Below are 23,373 nucleotides of genomic sequence, written 5' to 3'. Positions count from 1 at the left end.
GGCAGAGACTTTAATTAGTTTATTTTTGGGCTCGAAGCCAGTTTGAACTGAGAACTGATAAAGAAAGTTCCTTTTAAGTTTATTTGTCTGGCCGTTTGTTGAGCCGTGAAGGGGGGACAGAACAGTAACCTATGGACTAAAGTTTTCCTCTTCCATTGCTGTGGGTATTTTTCTAATTCATTTAAAGATTGGAGACTTTTTTCTAACTTGAAATACAAAAAAGATACAAAAGGAAATTAGATTTTTAACAGTATTACCGCTGCTTGGAGGCTGGGAGAATTTGTTGATTGGAGTTTGTGTATTGAAAATGGAACACTTTTTTTTCTACACTGATTGTTTTGACTTGGCACTACAAGGTTTTACTGCTTGGCAACAGAGAGTGATAAGAAGGGAAGCACACAGATGTCCCTTTGAAGTATATTTCTAATCAGAGAAAAGTGAAAACAACGTTCTTTATGAATCTATGCTTTAATTTTTTTAACCTTCTAAGCTAGAGCAGCTGTGTTTGTTAGAATTGCACAATTTCAAAAGAAAATAGAAGTCTCAAGTTTGCAAAAGATACTTTCAGAAATGCAGAAATTATCACATACATATGAAAGAATAGAGAAAAACTAGAATATTTAGAGCATATAACAATAAAATATGATGAAGAAATTGAGGATGTCTATCAAATGCAAAACGGGGTTGTTGAAACTCAAAAAATCGAAGTGGAAAATGAATATAAAGAGATTAAACCTGCTGTATTTATGATGATTGGTTTGTCTCTGAAAATGGAAAGAATGGAATACTGAAAGAGGAATTAAATGGAGAGGAAATCTATTCCAGAGGGCAAGTTACAGAAGAAGAAAAAACTAGAGAATCTATGGATTTAAAGAGAGAAATTCTATTAGCAAGAGCACTGATAACACTGCTGAAAATCAAAGATAAACTGAATAAGGAAACAAAAAGAGGACATCAAGATTGTATGAGAGATCTTATAAGCAAGGAGTTGCTAACAGAAGTCTATACAAAGCTGACAAGAAGATGATTAGAGGACTGGTACCACAAGTGGCAGAAGATATGAGACTGTTTTGCTATTGGAAAGATACAGGTTGATAGATGGAAGAATAAAATCTAAAACTAGTTAAACTTAGTGAAATTTATTGACAATAAATATAGCTTAAATAAATAACTAATAATGTTACTAATGTATACAATGTGCAGTGTTATGATGACTATAATTGGATATGAATATTGAATGGTATCCATGTAAGGAAGATTAGCAATCCCTTTGGATTATATAAACAACAACAACAACAATAATAATAAAACTAAGTTAGATACAATTAAAGTTTTGATTATTAGGGGGAAAATGTTATGATACAGGATATAGTCAAATAAAGGAGGGATAAGAATAACAACATATATATAAATATGGGTATAACATAAGGAAACTCAATCAGCACCAATCTACCAATCATGATACAGCCACACAGCCAATCAATCCACTTACTGAAACAAAGCCAGCACTCCACACCCACCCACCAAGATTTATAGAAAGATGGCAGCTCTGGCCACCCTTTAAGCTCAACACACCAGCCTGAAGATGGCGAGTGAGACCTCGGCGAAATGTTGCCAAAACAATCTCAATCTTACACGGGAAAAGACCCAAATACAACAAGACCAGCATACATACATACATATACATACATACATACATACACACACACACACACACAAACATGATTAGATGTTTTCATATAATATTAATATTTAAGGAAATTTGTTTTTTTTATTGACCAAAGCATTATGGTAGACAATGGGAATATATCACATCCAATGGGTGTTGTAGAACATCTGATTATTCTTCAGAGTAATCTTTACAATGATCAAGAAATTATATTAAGTTTTTTTTATTAGTGCTTTTATGGTTTTTTTAAACTAAAATGCCCAGAGTCACTTAGGAGAGATGGATGGTGTTGAAATGTGATGAGTAAATAGATTGATAAATAAATTGTAAGAACTTAATTTGAAACAGAACTTTAAAATAAAGAAAGGAATGAGACAAAACTACATATTATCTCCATGCTGTTTAAGTTGTATATTAAACATGTTGTTAAGAATCTCGGGAATAGAATACAGGAAGTTTCTGACTTACAACATCAACTGGAATGGAATTTCAGTTGTAAATCAGTGCAGCCATAAATTGAGGAACTGGAGCTGATTTTTTAAATAATTTGTTACAGCAGTTATTAAGTCAATCGTGTGATCATAAGTCTGAATGATGTGATTGTTAAGTGCCATGCAGTCATTAAGCTACTTCATTTCCCAAATGGGCTTTTTTAAAAATGGAAACTGGCAAAAAACTCACAAATTGCTGTTCCATGACTGCAGATGCTGCAACCCGTACTACATGCAAGTTGGTTGTCAAACACCTGAAATGGGATCATGGGACTACAGGGTGCCTAGCACAACATTTTATGACAATGAGAAGTGCTTTATGAGTTATAAAGCAGCCTTGTTGATGCAGTCGTAACTTCAAATGGTTGTTAAATGACTGGCCATATATCAAAAACTACCTGTAGCATTACCATACTATAAACTGATTACCATTACTATAAATTGATTGAAAATTCTAGATGATATAATTTTGTAAAACTTGAATAATAATGTAAAAAATAGAGTGTAAAATCATAAAGATTCTAGTATGACCTAACTGCATCTAATTAATATTCACTGAATAACAGTGGTTAAATGCAGCACTGCAGGTGGCGCAGTGGTTAAATGCAGCACTTCAGGCTACTTCAGCTGACTGCAGTTCTGCAGTTCGGCTGTTCAAATCTCACCGGCTCAGGGTTGTCTCAGCCTTCCACCCTTCCGAAGTGGGTAAAATGAGGACCTGGATTGTTGTTGGGGGCAATATGCTGACTCTGTAAACCGCTTAGAGAGGGCTGAAAGCCCTATGAAGCGGTATATAAGTCTAACTGCTATTGCTAAGTTACAAAGAGAGGGGGGAAAAAGGAACCATAGACAGTTCATTTTGACTAGACATTTGTAAAGATGAAAACTCTTCTTGAAACATAAAACATTTAGGAAAACTGATATCTTGAAGCAACTTTGGAAGGAAACCAAATTAGTTATTTTTCTGGTGCCAGCAAGTCCTTCCAACTTCAAATAAATATCAATATAAAACACAAAACCTATCCTAAAACTATGAAAATTATTTATTTGAAATATTAGACTTCTTTTAAATATTCCTACATTTACTTCATTCCTAAATTGTAGGCTGTTATCTGAGTTGACAGCACTTTATAATGAAAATTACAGCTTTATTATTCTAGTATTGATTTAAATGATACTAAAACAAAATATAAATATATAGGAAAAGGAAAACCAATTCAGTTTTGTGAAACAATATTCTAAGCCAAGAATAGGAAATAGACTGGAGCCACGTTACAATTTATTATAAATACAGCAAATTGTGTTTATTGAAGGAAGATCCTAAGTTAAAGAAGCATTTCCGAACTATAAGGATCTTCAGTTGGCTGCAAGTTTTTGATTTATCGATTTTCTTCATGCTCTCCATGTTTATAGCTACTAAAGTCTAAATACCATGGTGGTGTGCGATACAATAGATAGCTTTTACTTGCCTCCAGGCCTACAGTGACCCACACATCTGAGAGAAGGTATGCAGCATGCAGGAAAGCTGCTTCATTAAACAAAGGAGAATGTCATAGGCTGGAAGTATTAAAGTAAGGAAAAATGGAAACATTTTTGTAGTCTTATTTTCACAGCTGAAATTTTATGGCTCTGAATTTCCAATATTTGCTTGATTCTGCTGCAATTAAGAAATTGCTTGCTATTTTGCTACTGCGTGGGAAATTGACATTTTTCCTCCCTTAAATATCTCGCAATATACTTTCTCTATCACGTATTTAATACTTTTGAAGGTATGACCAATGCTTATTTTCCCATACATAATATAAAGTATAACCTGTGTTTGCATGTGATCTTTTTCTTTCCATAGGTAAAAAGCAATTATTAAAAGTATCACCATTACCAGCTCTTTATACAAGAGTGATTTATGGTCTGGAATGGGAAGTGGTACAGGGGAGACTGATAAGTAATGCTTAATATCTTTAAACACTACTCACCATAAAATCTATGGGTCTTTTCCAGATTTAAATTAATTTCTTTCAGTATAATAGAAAAGGAAATTAGCAAAGTTAAATGCTAAGTGCCATAAAATCAAAGCTATGTGTATATTTACTTAATTCTGAATAACCTTTTCAGCTGTTGGGTAGGAATACATGCTGCAGTGGTGGGTTCCTACCAGTTAGGACTGGTTCAGCCAAATCAGAAGTGGTTTGGCAGCCTGGGTCGCTGGAACCGGCAACAACCCAGGCCTGCCACACCACTGAACTGGTTTGCGGGGATTTTGCTTCTGTGTGTGCGCAGAACAATTTTTAGTGCATTGTGCATGCGTGCGCAGTGCGCCCACGAGCGAACCGGCAGTAGTGCCTATCAGAACCCACCCCTGACATGCTGATAGCTACAGCTGCAAGAACACTGTAGATACTATGGAAAGAGCAGGGAGTGTTGCTACCATTAGGCAATTCTGATGGAAGAGGAAATAACAATATCACATCAAACTGGATATATTCATGCCTTATATTTTTTCAAATTGCAAATTCGTGTATGACAAGGTTTGGGGCAAAACTATTACCAAAGTTAGAGTTCTTCTAGAGTTGTCCAGTCTATCATTAGTAGTACTAAAACAAAAACCTAGAAAAATTCTGGTACTAATTTCATAAACACAGATACAGGCGTATTTTCCAAACTGTTCTCAGACTGGCATTTGTACTGACCTGATGTCTGGAAGTCTATCTGGATAGGATTGGAGAAGCCATCAACTGCCTTCCGCCATCTGCCTCCACCCCCTGGTGACCATGCGGTCACCTCACAGCGATATAGCCCGGCATCAGAAATCTGAGTCTGGTACATCCTATAGCGGAACTCATTTTCTTGGATCTTTTCCAAGACTACACCATCCACCCGGTCCTGGTCTGTCCAGTCTTCCCGTCTAACTACTGAATCTTGATTGAGAGAAATGATACGAGTAGTGCCATTTGTTCTTGTCCGATCACTAAGAGACTTCATTGCTGTAATGAGGACTGAATAACGAGGAGTCTTGATGTTCTGGGACGATACCTTGCAGGTCATTTCAAATGTATGCCCTGCCATGAAGAATGGTTTCAGCTTCACAGCCTCTACAGTCAGTGTGTAATCTGGGAAGAAGAAAGCAATCACAGACATAAGAAGCAAGCAAATGGTGGATAAACGTTATGCAGTAAGCAAGGGATTATGCTGTTAATAGCATACAGACTATTTCAAGTTTTTTTTAAAGAAATGAAAGGCTGCACCATAATTAGTTAGATGTAGACATACAAAACATCACAGGATAGTGTGCAGCTCTGCAGTTTCCCTGTACTCAATGGTGCTTATTACCAAACGTACACAAAGCGTTAGTGCAAATTAATAGCAGGTTTTGACAATACATTAAAACAAAAACAGTAGGAAAGCACACAGAATAATTACATACTGATAATTTCAACATGTTCTTGAGTGAAGTCCTAACTGAGTTTTAATAAGAAATTAGAGCTTTGTTTTAAAAAAATGTACAAATGAGCACCTGAACAGCATCAGAAAAAAATGAACTTTTCTAAACTGGTAATACTTCCTATTATAATTGGTTTAGGGAATACCGTATATACTCGAGTATAGGCCGACCCGAATATAAGCCGAGGCACCTAATTTTACCACAAAAAACTGGAAAAGTTATTGACTCGAGTATAAGCCTAGGGTGGAAAATGCAGCAGCTACCGGTAAATTTCAAAAATAAAAATAGATACCAATAATGTTTTTGAATATTTATTTCAAAGAAAAACAGTAAACTAGCGGTGTATTCAATGAAATACTTCACTCACCTCATGATGCTGATGTCCCGCTGTGATGATGATGTCCCGTGCAGCCGCGGGAGCGATGTCCCGCCTCCTATGACACACGGCACAGTGATTCCTATCATTGGATCACTGTACCAGAGGAGGTGGGACATCGCTATGTGGCTGCTTGCCATAACAAGGAGGAGGTGGGACATCGTTGCAGAGCGGCAGGAGGGGGAGGAAGGGGAATCGTAAGACAGCCCTGCATTACATTAGAACGTGAGGAGGGGGGATGGTACGGTGCGCGCTGCGCGGCAAACTGACACAGAGGGAAGGGAAACTCACAGGGGCACTGGGCCATTCACGAGTGTCACCCAGCGGCATGGCCCCGCCCCTTTTTCTCCTCCATTTCGGGCAAATTTTTCACTGACTCGAGTATAAGCCGAGGCGGCTTTTTTCAGCCCAAAAAGTGGGCTGAAAAACTAGGCTTATACTCGAGTATATACAGTAATCTGTCAAATATGAGAATAATTCATGACATGATGATTACTCATCCTTAAAATGTATCTCAAAATAATAGAACACTGGAAATTTAGAATTTCTCACCTTTGCAATTTTATTGTAATTGTCTTTTATTTGAATTGCTTTTACATTCCTATCAGAACATAAAACATAGAATAACAGAGTTGGAAGGAACCTTCAAGCTCTTCTAGTCCAACCCCTTGCTTAAGTAGGAGACCCTATATCGGAGATATCAAACTCAAGGCCTGTGGGCCAGATCCAGCCCGTGGATGTTTAGATCTGGCCCGGGAGCTGCCCTTGAAAAAGTGAAGGACCAGCCCACAGTGCCTCTGCTTCTCTGTTTTCAGCTACAATGGCCTCCTGCAACCCTCTGCCAGCAAAAATGGAGCTCGATAAGGCCGTACGCAACCCTCCCGAACTGTTTTCACTAGCAGAGTATTCGACATGAGTCGAGCTGGCCATGTCCACCCTGGCTACGCCACCCACTCCCCGAGGTCAAACACAACTCTGATGCAGCCCTCAATGAATCGAGTTTGACACCCCTGCCCTATACCGTTTCAGACAAATGGCTGTACAGTCCCTATTTAAAAGGCTCCAGTGATAGAACATCCACATGCTACAACTACTGTAAAACAGGATAGTTTTAATTACATCTATTCTTACTTTTTAACAGCAACCAACCTGAAATCAATTTAGTAGCTAGCAAAATATCATCTCTTTATATAATTTCTTCTGTTTACAAGACAATCTGATTTGTAGGACAGGCTGGAAGTTCCCATATGAACAAACAAAAACAGTACTGCTCAATAATGTACAGTAATTAATATGTCACTATATGGAGAATAAAATGATTTTGAAGATACAACCAGCACAGGGGTGGGTTCCTGCCAGTTCTAACCTCTTCTATAGAAGAGGTTCTACAAATCTGCAGTGCTGTTTAGAACCGGTTCCAGCTCCCTCCCCTTGCCCATCATCAAGATGAAGAGTGAGAGGAGGAATTCTGGGAGTTGAAGTCCACAAGTCTTAAAGCTGTCAAGTTTGAACACACCTGGAAGTGGGGTTCTAAAGGGTTAGGGGTGCAAGGATCTTGTAACTTGACAGCTTTAAGACTTGCGTGCTTCAAATGCCAGAGTTTCTGAGCCAACATTTTGGTTGCTAAGCAAGAGCGCTGTTAAGTGAGTTTCATCACATTTTACAAGTTTGCCATGCCCACCTAGTCACATGACTGCCAAGCCACTCCCACCCAGTCACATGGCCGCCAAGCCACTCCCACCCTGATCACATGGCTGCCAAGCAATTCCTACCCGGTCACATGGCCGCCAAGCCACTCCCACCTGGTCACATGGCCGCCAAGCCACTCCTACAACACAGGCCAAACCTACAGAAGAGGTTCTAAAAAAATTTGAAACCCACCACTGAACCAGCATTGTTACCAATTGTATTCTACTGTATTCAATTGTATTCTATTCTACTAAAAGACATTCTGTATAAATAGTCATTACATCACTAGTTGTATGATTCACAGAAAGAGATAAATATTTAAGAACACTGCACAAATATTCTCTTGGCAACACCATATAATCTACTATGCAAACAATAATAGTTATAACAATAGCAACACTATTTTTTAAGAAGCTGAACATACTTAATTGGATTGTATAGGATATTAACATAACAAATAAATATATTTTTATTTTTATTTATGTACTACATTTTTATGCTGCAGATATTCTCTATGATGTAACTCTGGGTGACTGTATGTTACTGCAGTTAGCCTCAATAAGCCTTGGAGAAGGCATATATGAAAATTAGGTTCTCCTGTCAGACTACCACATTTTGGAAGACACTAAAAACAGACCTAACCATCTAAAAGTTATAATCATCTTTTCAATTGCATGGATTAAACTTAAGCTTATACAAATATTAATCATGATTTAAGTTCTATATACATCAGGGGCGTGCAGTCAGGGGAGGCAGGGCCTCACCAGTGTCATGATGAAAAGAAAAGAAAAATTAAAAGGAAAAAGGCTAAGGTAGTTGCTGCCAGAGTCACAGTGGATGACTCTGCTTAGTGCTAACTGCAGGGGGAGGCGAGAGAAATACGTGCCTCCTTTGCATAAGGAATTTTTCACCTTTTAACTCTTGCTCAGAGTTAAGCAAGGGTTAAAAGGCGAAAAATTCCTTATGCAAAGGAGGCACGTGGTTCTCTCGCCTCCTGCTCTGGCAGTAGCAACTCTTGCCTAAGTTGCCTTTTTCTTTTTACATTTTCATCATGGCGGACAAGAGGAGACTTGAAATCCTCTGACACAGCTGGAAAAGGTATGTGGGTCAGAGGGAGGGGGCAGGAATTCAAAATTATTTGTAAGTAATTGTAATTTGTTTTATTATAAGTAATTTGTGTCTGTGTGTGTATGTTTTAGCTGCCTCTGCTGGCGCGCGGGCTGGCACTTTTTAATTTTTAATTTTTTTAAGCCATGTTGCCGCACTTTGCCATAGAGCAGAACACGCCGGCTTCCGGCAATACAGCGGGTCCCGTTGTATGGCCGGGGCGGCGGCATGCACTTTAAAGTGCCAGCGCGCCTCCTGGCCATAAAGCAGGACATGTTTCGCTCTATGGTGGGTCCCGCTGAATGGCCAGAAGGCACGCCGGCACTTTAAAGTGCACGCCACCACGCCCCGCCATAGAGCAAAACATGTCCTGTTTTATGGCCGGGAGGTGCGCTGGCACTTTAAATTGCATGCCGCTGCCCTGGGCCCGGCCATACAGCCCACCGGCACTTTAAAGTGCATGCTGCTGCCCCAGAGCCGGCCATATAGTTCGCTGTATGGCGGGGCGGCGACATGCACTTTAAAGTGCAGGCGTGCCTTCCGGCCATAAAGGAGGTCCTGCTGTATGGCCGGGGCGGTGGCATGCACTTTAAAGTGCCGCATGCCGGGCTGGGCGAGTCCCGGAAGACGGGCGGGAGATGGCACAGGAGTCCGGAGCCCCTTCTGTCACCATCCTTGAGGAGCCTCACTCCTTCTCGTCTTCACCGCACGTCACTGACATACATGATTCTAGATAGCAATAATAAATGTTAAATAAATTTACTGCAGAGCATCAATGTGATACAGCATGGGTTGCACAGGTAAACCCACCAGTGGCTGGCCAGATTAGGTGGTCTTAATAGAATGGACCTTATAGATTCATTTTAGTTTAGCCTTTTACTCCAGTGCCCTGGAGTCCCAAAGTTGACTTTTAACTTCCTCATATTACAAATAGGGCTGAACAGTGTGGCAAGACTCTGTAAAGGAGGGGCACAGGAAGCCAGACGTGGGGGAGAGATAGTACAGAGAAGTTGCAGAAAACTGTTGGTATGAATATTTGCTTTTGTATTTTTCCAAGATGTACTTCCCTGTTCTGAACAGGGGTTTTTACGTTTTGTATGAATACGCCTCTTTAAACGCCCTCTGATTGACGAAGTTTGATTAAAGGTATAAAATCACTGCCCTGGGCGTAGCCAGGGCAGTTCAGATGTTGGTGTGTGAACACGCTGAACTCGATGCATCCAATAAACCTGTTTCTCTTCCTTCGTGGTCTCAAGTCCTGATCTTTCGTAAGTAGATTACAAACCTCAATCTGCTGCAACAAATGCACACAAATTATCATATAGATCATAATATGTGGCCAGATAAACACAGTGGAATAAATAAAACCATTTGAACCAATAATTTCAAAATTCCAAATGTATGTTCTTCTAATCCTTGACATATGATGCCCTAGACATTTTTATTTATTTAATCAATTTTTTTACAGCAAGCATCTCACCTAAATAACATATGATGAGCAATGACAATATAGTTATGTTTTACCATAGACTTTCAACTTCTCACATTTGAACAAAAGGGAATACTTTTTCCACAATGGATAGTTAATGATAAACAGAGTTAAGCCATGTTCTGAGATAATTTTACTGTTATTATAAGTACAGTAAAAGGAAGTTTAGTTTTTTTTACCCCATAAATTATTTTTAAAAATTTAAAATTCCAGAATTAACATAGAACCCTAAAAATATAATATTGTAGCAAGCCATTTTTTCTTGTAATAATCTTCTTTTCAGGTTGATCTTAAATTGCTTCCTGTTGAGAAATATTGTACAGCTACTTTCTCTCTCACATCATCTGGCAAGTTTCTTATTAGCTATAAACCACTGGGAATTTTTATAATGTAAAAAGAAATTTATATTATAATAACCTTCTTTTAGAATATAAATGTATATTCTACAAAAACAAATTTATATCAAATATGTTGCATAATTCTCCACAAATCAGATCAATACAAATCTTAGATATCATAAAACAATAATCAGGCTGAACTAAATATCTGCATTTGTAAGTAAATTGGTATAACTGAATTTTGTTTGAACTTACAGAGGTTTTATTCAAATTGAATTATCCAGTAATTAATTAAAAAGCGCTTTACCAATATTGAGCATACAAAGTGTTTTCCTGATAACAAGACCTACCCTGATTTTTAAGCATGTGCCTAATATAAATCCTAGTCAGCCTGGGGGTGGGGGTGGCCAGCACCAGAAACAGCATGGGGACCAACTGTGTCTGCCAACAGATGCAGCCTGCACAGTGCAGGTGACTTGATTACCTGTCCAAGCAGCAGGCAGAAAAAGACACAGGGGAAAGCAGTCAATCCCATCATTCCACTAGGCCACAGGCAAGCCAAGAGATGCAAAAATGAGCCTCCCGCAGCCACCCACCTGTTCTATCTCACCATCTCTCAGCTTGCCTGCAGTCCGCACGGCACGTCTGCATTGCGTGCTTTCCCCCATGCCTTTGCCACCATCTGCTGCTGGCGCCACCGCACGAAGATGAGCCACCTGCAGCTGCCCACCTGCTCCAGTCCACCAACTCTTGGCTTTCCCGTGACCCACATGGCACATCTTGATTGCATCCCCCCACCTGTGCCTCTGCTGCCACCTGCTGCTTGGACAGGTAATCTACTCACCTGTGCTGCATATGTTGCACAGCTCCAGAGTGCACTGGGCTGCAGCTGAACATTGGCTACCGCATGTTCGCTACTTTTTGTTCAGATGGCAAGGGGACACCAACTAGACTGATCACTCTGAAATCATGTTTCAGTGAAAATAAGACCTAGTACCTATTTTGGAGACCCAAAAATATAAGACTGGGTCTTATTTTCAGGGAAACACAGTAATAGCAGAAAACAAACTCTATATGTAGTGGAGACAGTTATAGGAAAGAATTTTAACTGCTTCCTAAAGAAGTCAAATCAACTATTTTCATGACTGGGGAATAGATAATTAGATATAGAGATATTGACTCTGTCACTGTCTTAGTTGCTTTAAATTTCTACAAAAGGCATCACTTTAAAACATTTATAGCCTGTTCTTCTACCTGTAAAATTTTTGAATTAAAGTAATATATATGCATTTCTGGTACTTGACAATATTTCTTACTTTCCTTAATCTGTTCTCCATTTCTACAATCACATGTTTTAGATTTACAGCACAAAAAAGGCAGGTCGTGTACCATGGAGGCAGAATTCTTATTACAGAAATGAACTAGCTTGGCATTTAGAACTGTTTATACAACCATGCATTATCCTATAATAAAAAATACCCTGAATATCAAACACAGGTGAATCTTTTACAAGGCAATGGGGAAATAAGTTATTCCAAGCTCACAATATACTTCACAAATAAAAACCACATACTACAGACACCCTTCCTCAAGAGATACACAAGATAGTTGTTATGATTACATTTTGTTATGTTCAAGCAGCAGTTTTCACAACAAGTAAACACTAGAAGATGATAACACTGACAACTATATTAGCACCAAACAAAGGAGGAAATGATACAATGCTATACAAATGCAATGGTAAAAGAGAACAAATCAAGGCAACAGAAGTACGCTAAGTTCTCATTTTGAGTATTAAACATGCTTCAAAGGTGGCAAAATTAATTTTAAAATGAAGCAGTAAAATAAGTTTCTTATATGAACAGTTTCCACTTCTTAACTATTAAGTTCTTTCTTAATTTCTAAACTATTTTTATAAACTCTTCAGTTCTAAGTTAATTAGTATGCTCTATATCATTAATGTTCAAAAAAGGATGTAGTTAACATTTAAGCACACTTTTAAAGCACTCCCTTTGCCTCTTCAGAAGCAGCATTAGGCAAAATTGGGAAAGGTGAAACATCTATCATCCAGTTACTGAAGAAATAGCAGCATGTTTGAAAATGACTCAATTAAAGGGCAGATTATATGTGATGTGGAAGATCTATAAATATAAACCCTTTTCACATTTATACACATTATGAAGAGTTCATACATAAGCAGTTAGAAATTGCTACATTAAATTGTTAGTTCATGCTAAATTTGAATATATTCTTAACACATGCACCTATTTCCCCTCCTCCATTCCAACAGGAACAACAAAAAGGAGGGAGAGAGAAAGAGACAGAAAAAGGAGAAGGAAGATCAGAGGGAAAAGGAAGAGCAGAAAAGATAGAAATGGTAAGAGGAAGAGAAGGGAAGCAAATAGAAAGAAAGCACAACTGGATTGAGATGAATTATGGGAAGAAAAGATGAACAAGAAAAAAAAGAATGAAATCTTATTTACCGTATTACAAAAAAGAATTAAAATTCATCAAGCTAGTAGCTCTTCAGAAGTGACAAGTCATTTCCAGTCTAGGTCTCCTGCATTGGATTTTAGCTTATTGCACTTCTTATCTATCTTGTTTGTATTTGACAGCATATCCTCAGAGAACCCTCTAAATCCCCGAGTAAGTTCTTGGAAGGGTAATCCACAGCATGGATTAAATGCATGTGATTAGATCATTAATGCAAGTGCCGTTACTTAATACATTTGCATGAGATGTCATTTGCATGTTTCATGTGTCATAATTGTGTTTATTATGGGGTGGTACTAATTCATAGGTATTTATATGGGAAGAACCCTCGTATTATTGGGTAAACAGTCTATTGCAAAATTTGAAGAAATCTGAAGTAATATTTCTTAAATTGTCTGCACAAAATTCTTCTGGATTTTCAGTATTATACCTAGATTGTTGTAAGAGTAAAGCCTGAAGTACACTGAAAAGTAGACTCTCTACTCATCTAATGAGAGAAGTTATTACGGCAATTCAGGTGGAAAAACTGAGTTGTTATATATGTTTGCTATTTATTTACTATTTATTTTTTACTGTTAGCAAAACTCTGATAAAGCACAATTTGAGTAAAAATGTTTGTATATATTGCAATTTCAATTATTTTTACTTTCTCCACTTCATCACCAACATTTCTTATGTTTTTATATAATAATATCTATTTCCTTCTATGAGAAAAAGATGGCTAAGACACTGAGCTTGTCAATTAGAAGGTTGGCAGTTCAGCAGTCCGAATCCCTAGTGCCGTGTAACTGAGTGAGCTCCTGTTACTTGTCCCAGATTCTGCCAACCTAGCAGTTCAAAAGCACATAAAAATGCAAATAGAAAAATAGGGACCACCTTGGTGGGAAGGTAACAGCGTTCCGTGCGCCTTTGGCATTTAGTCATGCTAACCACATGACCACGGAGACATCAGTGGACAGTGCTGGCTCTTCAGTTTTGAAATGAGATGAACACTGCCCCTTAGAGTCAGGAATGACTAGCACATATGTGCGAGAACCTTTCCCTTTTATATACAATAAAGGAGATAATATGTTAAATTAAGATAAAACCAATAAAATAACAATATGCAGCCATAGAATTGCAATGGGATAGATGTTATAATTGAAATGGCTTAATCAGATCTATAGTGGATTAATAGCCACAAAACCTACACAGTAATACATGTACTTGCATTTAAAGCCACATAACTATTGGTTTTCTGTTCAAAAAGATTAACACAGCTCTCTTTCTGAGAACTGTTTCATTTCTCCAGACTTTATTACCATTAATATCGGTAAGGTTTAGTTAGGTCCACACATCAAAGTATCACCATGTTTTGAAAGAAGTTAAAAAACACTACAAAGCTTTTCTACTTTCCTAATTTCAGTCATCCTTCATCTGTCAAAAGAAGCAATCAATAGTAGAATAAGGAAGGATAAACAAGACAGTTTTGTGAAAAAATGTAAGCTTACTAACAAGTGAGAGAAATCAACTGATTTCCTCTCAACTAAGGTTAAACAATTAATTCCCTACATAGCTAAATGTAGTTTTGTGTGTGCTAATGATGCAAGTTTTTTTAAAAAGAAAAACTGATATAAGCATTTTACTCATGAACTTAAAAACATGTCTTAAACTAATCAACCCTATTACGACAAACTCCAGGGAATTCCTGTCTAGAAGGAATTACTGTTATGCACCAACTGAGAAGAGATTATACTAGTGGAAGTATATGAGGAAGAAAAAGGAGGGAGAGATGAAAATTATCATTTTACATTTTGTACTCTTTTACTTAGCCAGAGGCTTTCAAAAGATATCTAATTAAAATATAATAATATGTTTAGATTTTTTTTCTAGAAATATTTTATGACCACTGGAATTATAATAAGTAGTATAGAAACAACTGAGGTAAAACATATTTTCAAGATACCTGCATGTGGATAGTTCCTTTAATTTAATTGTGCCCTGTCACTGGATTTTAGAAATAGTATTAAAATATTGCTCACCAATTAGTACTTTAATGTAATTTACTATATTAAGTAGATCAACTACATTTGTTACTACAAATGAAACTGTTCCAAGGGGTTTACAGAAGACCTTATTCATGAATAATTAAGATCTTCAACAGCAATCTAGATTCAAAGGGAAAGGGGGAAAGAAGATATCAACAAGTAAGTGCATTAATACTTCATTCATGGTATCATCTTTTCTCCTTTGAATCTAAACTACTATACTGCCTTATAAAATATGATAACAAATGTTAGTGTAATATTCCCTACATTAACAACAATTTAGACTACACCAGTCATATGACTATGTTGCTTCAAATATACCCTTAAATGTTACTCTTTTAAACATATTGGATAAATAAGGGAATCATAGACTTCAAAGTAATTTTGGGGATCAATCCATTCATCTGCTGAGTTCAATGAAACCTTCACAAAAGGTCTTCCAGTCTCTATTTATACTATCCTCAAGGAAGAAATAGCCATTGCTTATGAAAGCAATCTGTGTCCTTGTGAAATGGCTTTCTGTTAATTTTTGACAGAGATATCTGCCTTTGAATTTAAATAATTGATTCTGGTCTTACTCTATGAAGAAGCAATCTTCTGTATTACAGTCCTTTGACATCATTCTCTCACTTTCTTTTAACTATCTAGGAAATAAAACCACAGCCCAAGAAAATAAGTTATGCACTTCAACTAGCTAAAACCTAAACAAAGGCTAGCTCCTATATTAGCCAGAGGATATGATTGAGCCTCAGTGTTAGCATGGCTCTGATATCAATTTTAAAAAATATAGGGTTAGAAAACATAAAGGGTTAGAAAAAGGGACAACCAACAACTAACTGATTGACTGAAACGTTATTAAAAAGGAGCCAAGAGCAAACATAATAACAAAGAAAGAAAAGAGCATATATGTTTGATATCCCATAGGAAACAAGTCTCATAAAATAGTTCAACAATAGTCTTATTGTGTTTAGTCCTTACTCTAAACGTGGCTTGTAAAAATTTGCCTACTGCCAGAATCACATTGGGCCTAGAATTGATAAAATAAAATATACATATGCATGGCTTAAATGGTATGGTTGAAAACAATCAGTAAAGGGGTAATAATGTCACAGGGACAAATTCTTTGTAAAAGATGTATATCCTGCAATCTTCCCAGAAGGATTTATGATGGAAATGCATTGAACTGTACCTTTGCAAAAGTAACCTAGTACATACTAGACTTAAAGTTGTTAAAAATGATGGGATATGATAATAGAAGCAGGGTGGGCTGCTAGGGCTCACAGGGGTTCGGGAGAACCTCTAGCTAAGATTCTGTACAGTTTAGAGAATCCCCAAATGCCACTCTTGTCTGGCTCTGCCAAACCCGCCCTGCCCATCCCAGGAGTCTCCAAGTGGCCTCTTTTGGATTCAAGTAAGTGCAGGGCACGTGTGGAGGCTTGGAGAGGACAAACAACGGGCCTACCAAAAGTTTGAGAAGGCTGAAAACTGGTCCGTTTTGGGCTTCTAGGGAGCCTCCAGAGCCTGGGGAGACAATTTTTGCCCTCCCGGAGACTAAAAAAAAACCACATCCAGAGACCTGGGAGGGCAAAAATACCCCACCATGGTTCAGGAACCCAACTAGGCAATGCCCACTGCCTATGGCCAGGGCCATCCAGCAACTGGGCAGAGAACAGCTTAAAATTTTTGAAGCCTATCACTGAACAGAAGCTTAAATGAATTGAAGAATAGCGTAAGTTAGCTCTACTAAAGTTGCAAGACCTTAAGATGTACTTGATTGCAGTTTCTAGCACTCCTAGCCAACATGATACAAATACCACATTGGCTGGAATAACAAGAATTATAATACCACATTTTGGATAAATATCAGGCTAGAAAAAAGATATTTATTTTTATTTTCGATTAAATGAGTCAATTACTCCAAACACTTATATATTATCTACATTGTTGTAGCAATCACTACATCTTTTAGTTTAAGTAACCATTAAATTTGCTGTTCTCTGTGCTGTTATGAGGCTTCTGTCCTCACTTTTTGTTGTTGTTATTATTTTTGTTATGCTGCTGTTCCTATCTTTCTAAAAACCAAAAAATAAACTATTATAAAAGTGCATGTATTCAAAGCCCTAAACTTTAAAACATTGTTATTACAAGCACATTTCTTATTTCAATATTCTAAGTACTCATTTAAGTAAGAATATTCCTTCATATCCTTTCTATATGAAATGTCCTTGTCTGTTTTTATAATAAAAACAAATAGACTTAACAAAACTGCAGGCAATTTAAGCTATTAAACTCTTTAGCAGGCTCTAAACTGTTTGCACAGCTTTTACTTGCTCAGTGTTGATTTTATATATCCAATTATACATTAGCAAGGCAAAACGCTGAAAAATATCCTATAAACTAACATTAAGAAGTGTTGATAGTTAAATGAAAAGTATTTTATTGTACTTAGTTCTAATAGCATAGATTTACAATTATGTATAATAATGAGAAACCTATTAGGGAGAGTTCCTAAATATCATTATCATTATAATTAAATTCTGCAATGAAACAATGTTGTGAAGTTACTTGTAAAGGTTGTTGCAAGTGCATCTGGTTTCATGAAAAAAATAAAATATGTCTAGACAGAATGTGATTTTTCAGGCTCTTTTCATTCTGGGGTTTCACTGTCAAGTGGAGAGGAGAATTATATTACACTTTGTTGAGTATATCGATAACAGAACAGTTTTATCTGCAGAAGCTGTATTGCTTGCTATACAGCTTCTGCAAACTGTTTCTGGGCCCTATTCAAGTCAGAGATGATTGGCCCCCCTGAGGACATCTTCAAATAGATTTTGTCTGGCCTACATATATGTTTATGTATTTGTGTATATGTAGAGTGTGTGTGTGTGTGTGTGTGTGTGTGTGTGTGTGTGCATATGTATTTGTAAAAATAAAAAAGATGCCTGGCCTACTTGGCCTACATTGCAAAAAATTTGAAAATTTGGAATAAGGATAACTTTCTGAGTCATAGAAGAGCATTCCTTCTTTGATAAGATTGGACCCACACTTTCATTTAGAAAACTGTTAAAAGATAGCTTTCGTTTGGAAGGTGTTTGGATAAGAAGGTGTTTGGATAAGAAGGTCAATGAGAAGGTCAATGAGAAAGCAATAAATATTTGTACTAATGTTTATTTATGTGATGTATTTTTATGAGTTTTCTTGGGTTTTTATGTAAGCCGCCTAGAATTGCTTGAGAAGGTAGCATATATCAATCAATATATGTTTCGATTTCTTCTACCTTTAATGGTATTATGCAACAAGACCAGCATACCTCCACCCGTGAAAATCTATGAATGAATGAATGAATATGTATGTATGTGTGTGTGTGTGTGTGTGTGTGTATGTATGTATGTATGTGCATATATATATATATATATATATATATATATATATATATATGTGTGTGTGTGTGTGTGTGTGTGTGTGTGTGTGTGTGTGTGTTTTATTTGTGCTGATAAATAAATAAAGGGAGACTAGTATAGATCTATTTCAAACTATTTAGCTCTCATCAGCTCATCAGCTAGCCATACCCTTACTGGGATTCGAACCTGTGCTGTATTGCATCTTAGGCAAACGTCTTAGCCATTATGCCACAGGTCTCCTCCTTATCAGCTGAAGCCAGGGAAGAAGGTATATATTTAGTGTCACAACCCCTGGTAAGCCCCAATTATGGGAGGAAGCTAACTGCTTCCATCATCTGTCAATCGGCTCGTCACAAGAGTCCATCACGACAGAAACCCAATATTTTTACTGTTGCCTTTGTTATATTTGTGTTTTATTTGTGCTGATAAATAAATAATATAAATAAATATAAATAAATAAATATAAATAAATAAATATAAATAAATAAATAATAAAATAAATAAATAAATAAATATATATGTTGTATTTTCAACAAAAAGCAACAGTAAAAATATTGGGTTTCTGCCTGGATGGTATCTTGTGACGAGCCGAAGGACAGAGAATGGAAGTAGTGATCTTCCTCCCATATTTGGGCATACCGGGGGTTGTAAAATCTAATATATATAGGAAGATCACTACTTCCATTCTCTGTCCTTCGGCTCGTCACAAGAGTCCATCCAGGCAGAAACCCAATTTTTTTTTTTTACTGTTGCAAATACAACTATATACATACATACATGCATGCATGCATGCATGCATACATACATACATACATACATACATATATAAAATGTTAATTTCCTGCTACAGTGAGAGATGTAAATGTGAACTAAGATCATTATTATCTTTATAAGCACATTTGTGACATATACTACCAATACGAAGTATCCATTAAATGGCTTAATTATACTAAAGAGATTAAGAAATGAAGATTTCTTTTTGCATAATGCTTATGTTTCTGAATGTTCAAATAGTCTAAAAGTAACTGGTATATGCTTTCAAGTCTCAAAATCTTAAGTAAGTTATTATTTGGAGAAGTGAAAGCATTTTGGGCTGCAGCATTTTAGCCAATGCTAAATATTGAATATTTAGTTAAAATAATTACCAATACTGTATATTAGAAAAACTAATTTCTTCCATGTAAATATCTTCTGAGTTCATTTTTTAGGGTAATTTGTCATGTAATATCTATCTTCTCATCAGTAAGTTTAATGGCTGTGAATGAGGATAATTACAAGTAGTTTTCAATTTAAAACTGTTTAACAATAGACTGGAATTGCAATACTCAGAGAATGGATGCTTTGTGGCCCATAATGCATTTCAGGCCATTGAAAAATATTATGCCCTCACAGTCACATATCATGATCTGGGTGCTTGGCAACTTATGACTGATTGCCAAGATCCCACCCCCAATCATGTGACCACCACTTGCAATATTCTCTGTTGGCTTCCCCAGAAAGTCAATGGGGCAGAGAAGATTGCAAGCTGCTTCCCCCTGACACACAGCTGAGATTCCTTCCAAGAATTCTCCTTTGGAGAATGAAAGAACTATTTTTGGGGAGGATTTCAAATACATACTGATTCAAAGGTTTTAAAGATGAATATATCATTAATAGAGGTTTTTCTTTGGGGAGTGATGGATAAACAGCTGGAACTTATTTTGAAAAAGTCAGAGTGAGAATATTGCATACACAAAGATGCAAAGTTTTGGCACTACACACATTAGAGAAATGGCTGGTGAAGATAAAACTTGATGATAGCTAAATATTCTGAGCATGTGTGTGACTGTGTGTGTGTGACCCCGTCCATTCCATGGTGCACTGGTAAAAATTAAGCTAGTGTGGGGAGGGAGGGGCCGAAGCTGTGACGAGACAATGTGCGATCTCAAAGCTCTGAGATCGCAGTCGACACTTTTATTGCTGGGGGATTCCAACGGACCTAAATCATCCTGAAGAGATGGTAAACAGGAAGATTACATCTTGCTGATCTCGGGGATATCGCAAAATTTCTGAGAAAAGCAAGGGAAAGTCTTCTGCTGGTAATAAAAATTCCAGTCTGGCAAGACTGACAAAGTCAGGGCAGCCTCAGAACAGAACAGAATGGAACGATGTGGAAAGAGAAAGTGTTTCTAGCTGGTGAGAAACTTTTATTGTTTTTTTAAAAAATGGACTGCGTATAAAATCTAAAAACTAATTTAAATCAAAGAATAGAAGAACTTAGCGGCGAATTTGATTTTTGTAATGGTTCTGGACAGTGGTTATCTTACTTTTTAAATGCTATTTACATGGATTGATTCTAAGCAAAACCTTTTCAAATGGATGGATTATTCTTCTAACATTTCTTTGTGACTCTCTGTAAGCTACAGATGGATTGTTTTGACTTTGACATTCTAAGCTTTTATTGCTTGGCTGTTTGGCTTAAGATCTGATAAGATTTTACAGCTGTCTCTTTGAAGTTTGTTTTCGCTTATAGAGAGTTTGCGAGTGAGTGTTTCGGTCTTGCTGAGTGTTTAAGAAAAAATACAACCACGGATGAACATGGTGTCCACAGGGCCTGTGGTGTCCATAGGGTCTTTGTATTTTCTCCAAGGAGTACTCTTAGCGCTGCAGAGGGTGTTGGATACAGAGGAAATAATTGAGAGAAAATTGGAATATTTGGTGCATTTGGCAACAAAATGTGATGAAAAAACTGAGCATGTTCTTCAAACACAAAATAAGAAGATTGAAATTCAAAAAATTGAAATGGAAGATGAATATAAAGAGATTGAGCCTGTTGATATTCGTGGCAATTGGTTTATTTCTGAGGGACGAAGGAGTGGAATATTGGAAGAAAAATTAAATGGAGAGAATATTTATTTCAAAAGACAGGACATAGAAGAAGAAGAAAGCATTAAAGAATTTATGGACTATGAAATACTATTTGCAAAATATTTGATAACACTGCTGATAATTAAAGACAAGCTGAAAAAGGAAACAGAAGGAGGGTGTCAATATTACATGAGAGATACTATAAACAAGGAGTTGCTAAGAAGAGTCCATACAGTTTTGTTTAAGAGAATGTTTGGAGGTCTGGATCCACAAATGGCAGAAGACATAAGATAGTTTTGCTGTTGGAGAGATACAGGTTGATAGATGGAAGAGTATAATTTAAAACTAGCTAAATTCAGTGATAATAGGTATAGTTAAATAAAAATTGAGTTGAGATATTAGAATTAATATGAATTATATTTGATGACGGTGGAAGAGATGCACAAAAGCCTTTTGTAGCCAACTGATACACTTTGTACAGTATGTAAAGAAGGAGAATTTGTATGTTTGTTTTGAAAATAATTTTTTTAAAAAAAGAAATTAAGCTAGTATGGGGATGGGGGGGTGGTACTACTTACCTTTGGATAGTTGCAGCCAGGCTCGCACACCTCAGCCCATTTCTTTTTCTGCAGCCTCCAAGACTTTCCTGAAGGCCTCTGTAGGTAATAACAGAGCTCCAGATCGATCAGGAGCTGTCACAGAGACCTTCAGAAAAGTCTTGGTGGCTGCAGAAGAAATGGGCCTAGGTGTGTAAGGCCTGGCTGCAACTATCCGAAGCCGAAGAAGTTCCTAAAGGCCTCTGACAGTGAAAAGGAGGCTGGGGGCACTGCACGCAAGTGAGGTCAATCAGTGGACAACATCCCACCTAAAATAAGACCTGGTGCCTTTTTTGATGGAAAAAGAATAAGACAGGGTCTTATTTCCAGGGAAACACGGTGTGTGTGTGTGGTTTTGTGCCCAAATGTGTGCTTTTCACAAAGAAAACCAGATTTTTTTAAATGGGAAAAACAGCTTTTTTTATAAGCTGGTAAGCAGGCAAATGTGTCTTGAACATTATATTACAGTATTCAAACATTAGTCTTTTTTTCTCCTGTAACAGCAGTGCCCATTATTCTCACTTTTCAGCTACATAAAAGCTTTTATCCCTTAGCTGATTTAGTTAAGAGAAAAATAAGAAGTGCCGATAGCTGTGAAGTAAAACATTGTAATAACCTAAAATCAAGATAAAGCAAAAATTAACCAGCATAATTACCAAATGGAATCTAATATAGCATAAAAGTCGGAAGCCTGATTCATCTCATATACCTGAGAAACAATTAAAAAAAGATGGCAGCACTTGGATAACTTGAGAAAGACTGTCTTGTAAACACATTGGTACTAAGCTAAATAGAGCAGTACAGATTAAAAAACCCAGTCCTTTGATTACAACTGGAAATTTACTGGTAATCAGTGTAGTAAGCACAGACCACATGCTACATGAAACTGTCCTTCACTGATATATGGATTACCATATTTTAAAACAATTAAAAGTTTCCAAATTTCCTGCACTGTTCCAGGCAACATCATGTCTAGCTCATTGCAGCTATCCAAACTTTAAATGCAGGAGTCCTGTGGCACATTATTTTGCACACAGAATGCTTCTGATGGAATGCAATATACAATGTTCACTTCCCTTCATGTAGGAAGGATCAGAAACATTTTGATTTAATCTAATTTTTAATTTCATTTATCCAAAACAGGTTGTATTTTTCATATATGGAAAACCATTTTTAACAACCTTAAAGCTTCAAAACAAAACAAAATGCAAAAAGCAATTCTGGCTTATTAAGATTAAATACAGCTTGAAATATTCTTCTCCCTTTAAAAAATACTTTATTTTTATTAAATTGAGCTCTTATGAGAAAAAAACAAACTTTTTCTTCATAAGAGTTCAGGTTGGCTAATAAAAATAACATGTTTAAATAAAAATTCAATGTTTTCTTTTAAAAAAAGAAGAAAAGAAAACAA

The 23,373-nt window shown here is 36.8% G+C and overlaps 1 protein-coding gene across 1 annotated transcript in view; it reads right to left on the bottom strand.

The window, feature by feature from the left end:
- PTGFRN (prostaglandin F2 receptor inhibitor) overlaps nucleotides 1-23,373 on the bottom strand; it is a 102,603-nt gene that overhangs the window by 22,646 nt on the left and 56,584 nt on the right. Inside the window, exon 6 of the mRNA XM_032220340.1 lies at nucleotides 4,848-5,267. Coding sequence (XP_032076231.1) covers nucleotides 4,848-5,267 — 420 coding nt within the window. The remainder of the gene's footprint in view (nucleotides 1-4,847; nucleotides 5,268-23,373) is intronic.

Source organism: Thamnophis elegans, chromosome 6 (genome assembly GCF_009769535.1).
Source record: "Thamnophis elegans isolate rThaEle1 chromosome 6, rThaEle1.pri, whole genome shotgun sequence".
Taxonomy (NCBI): Eukaryota; Metazoa; Chordata; class Lepidosauria; order Squamata; family Colubridae; genus Thamnophis; species Thamnophis elegans.
The sequence above is the reverse complement of the archived record's forward strand: the minus strand, read 5'-3'. Positions and strand labels throughout refer to the sequence as shown.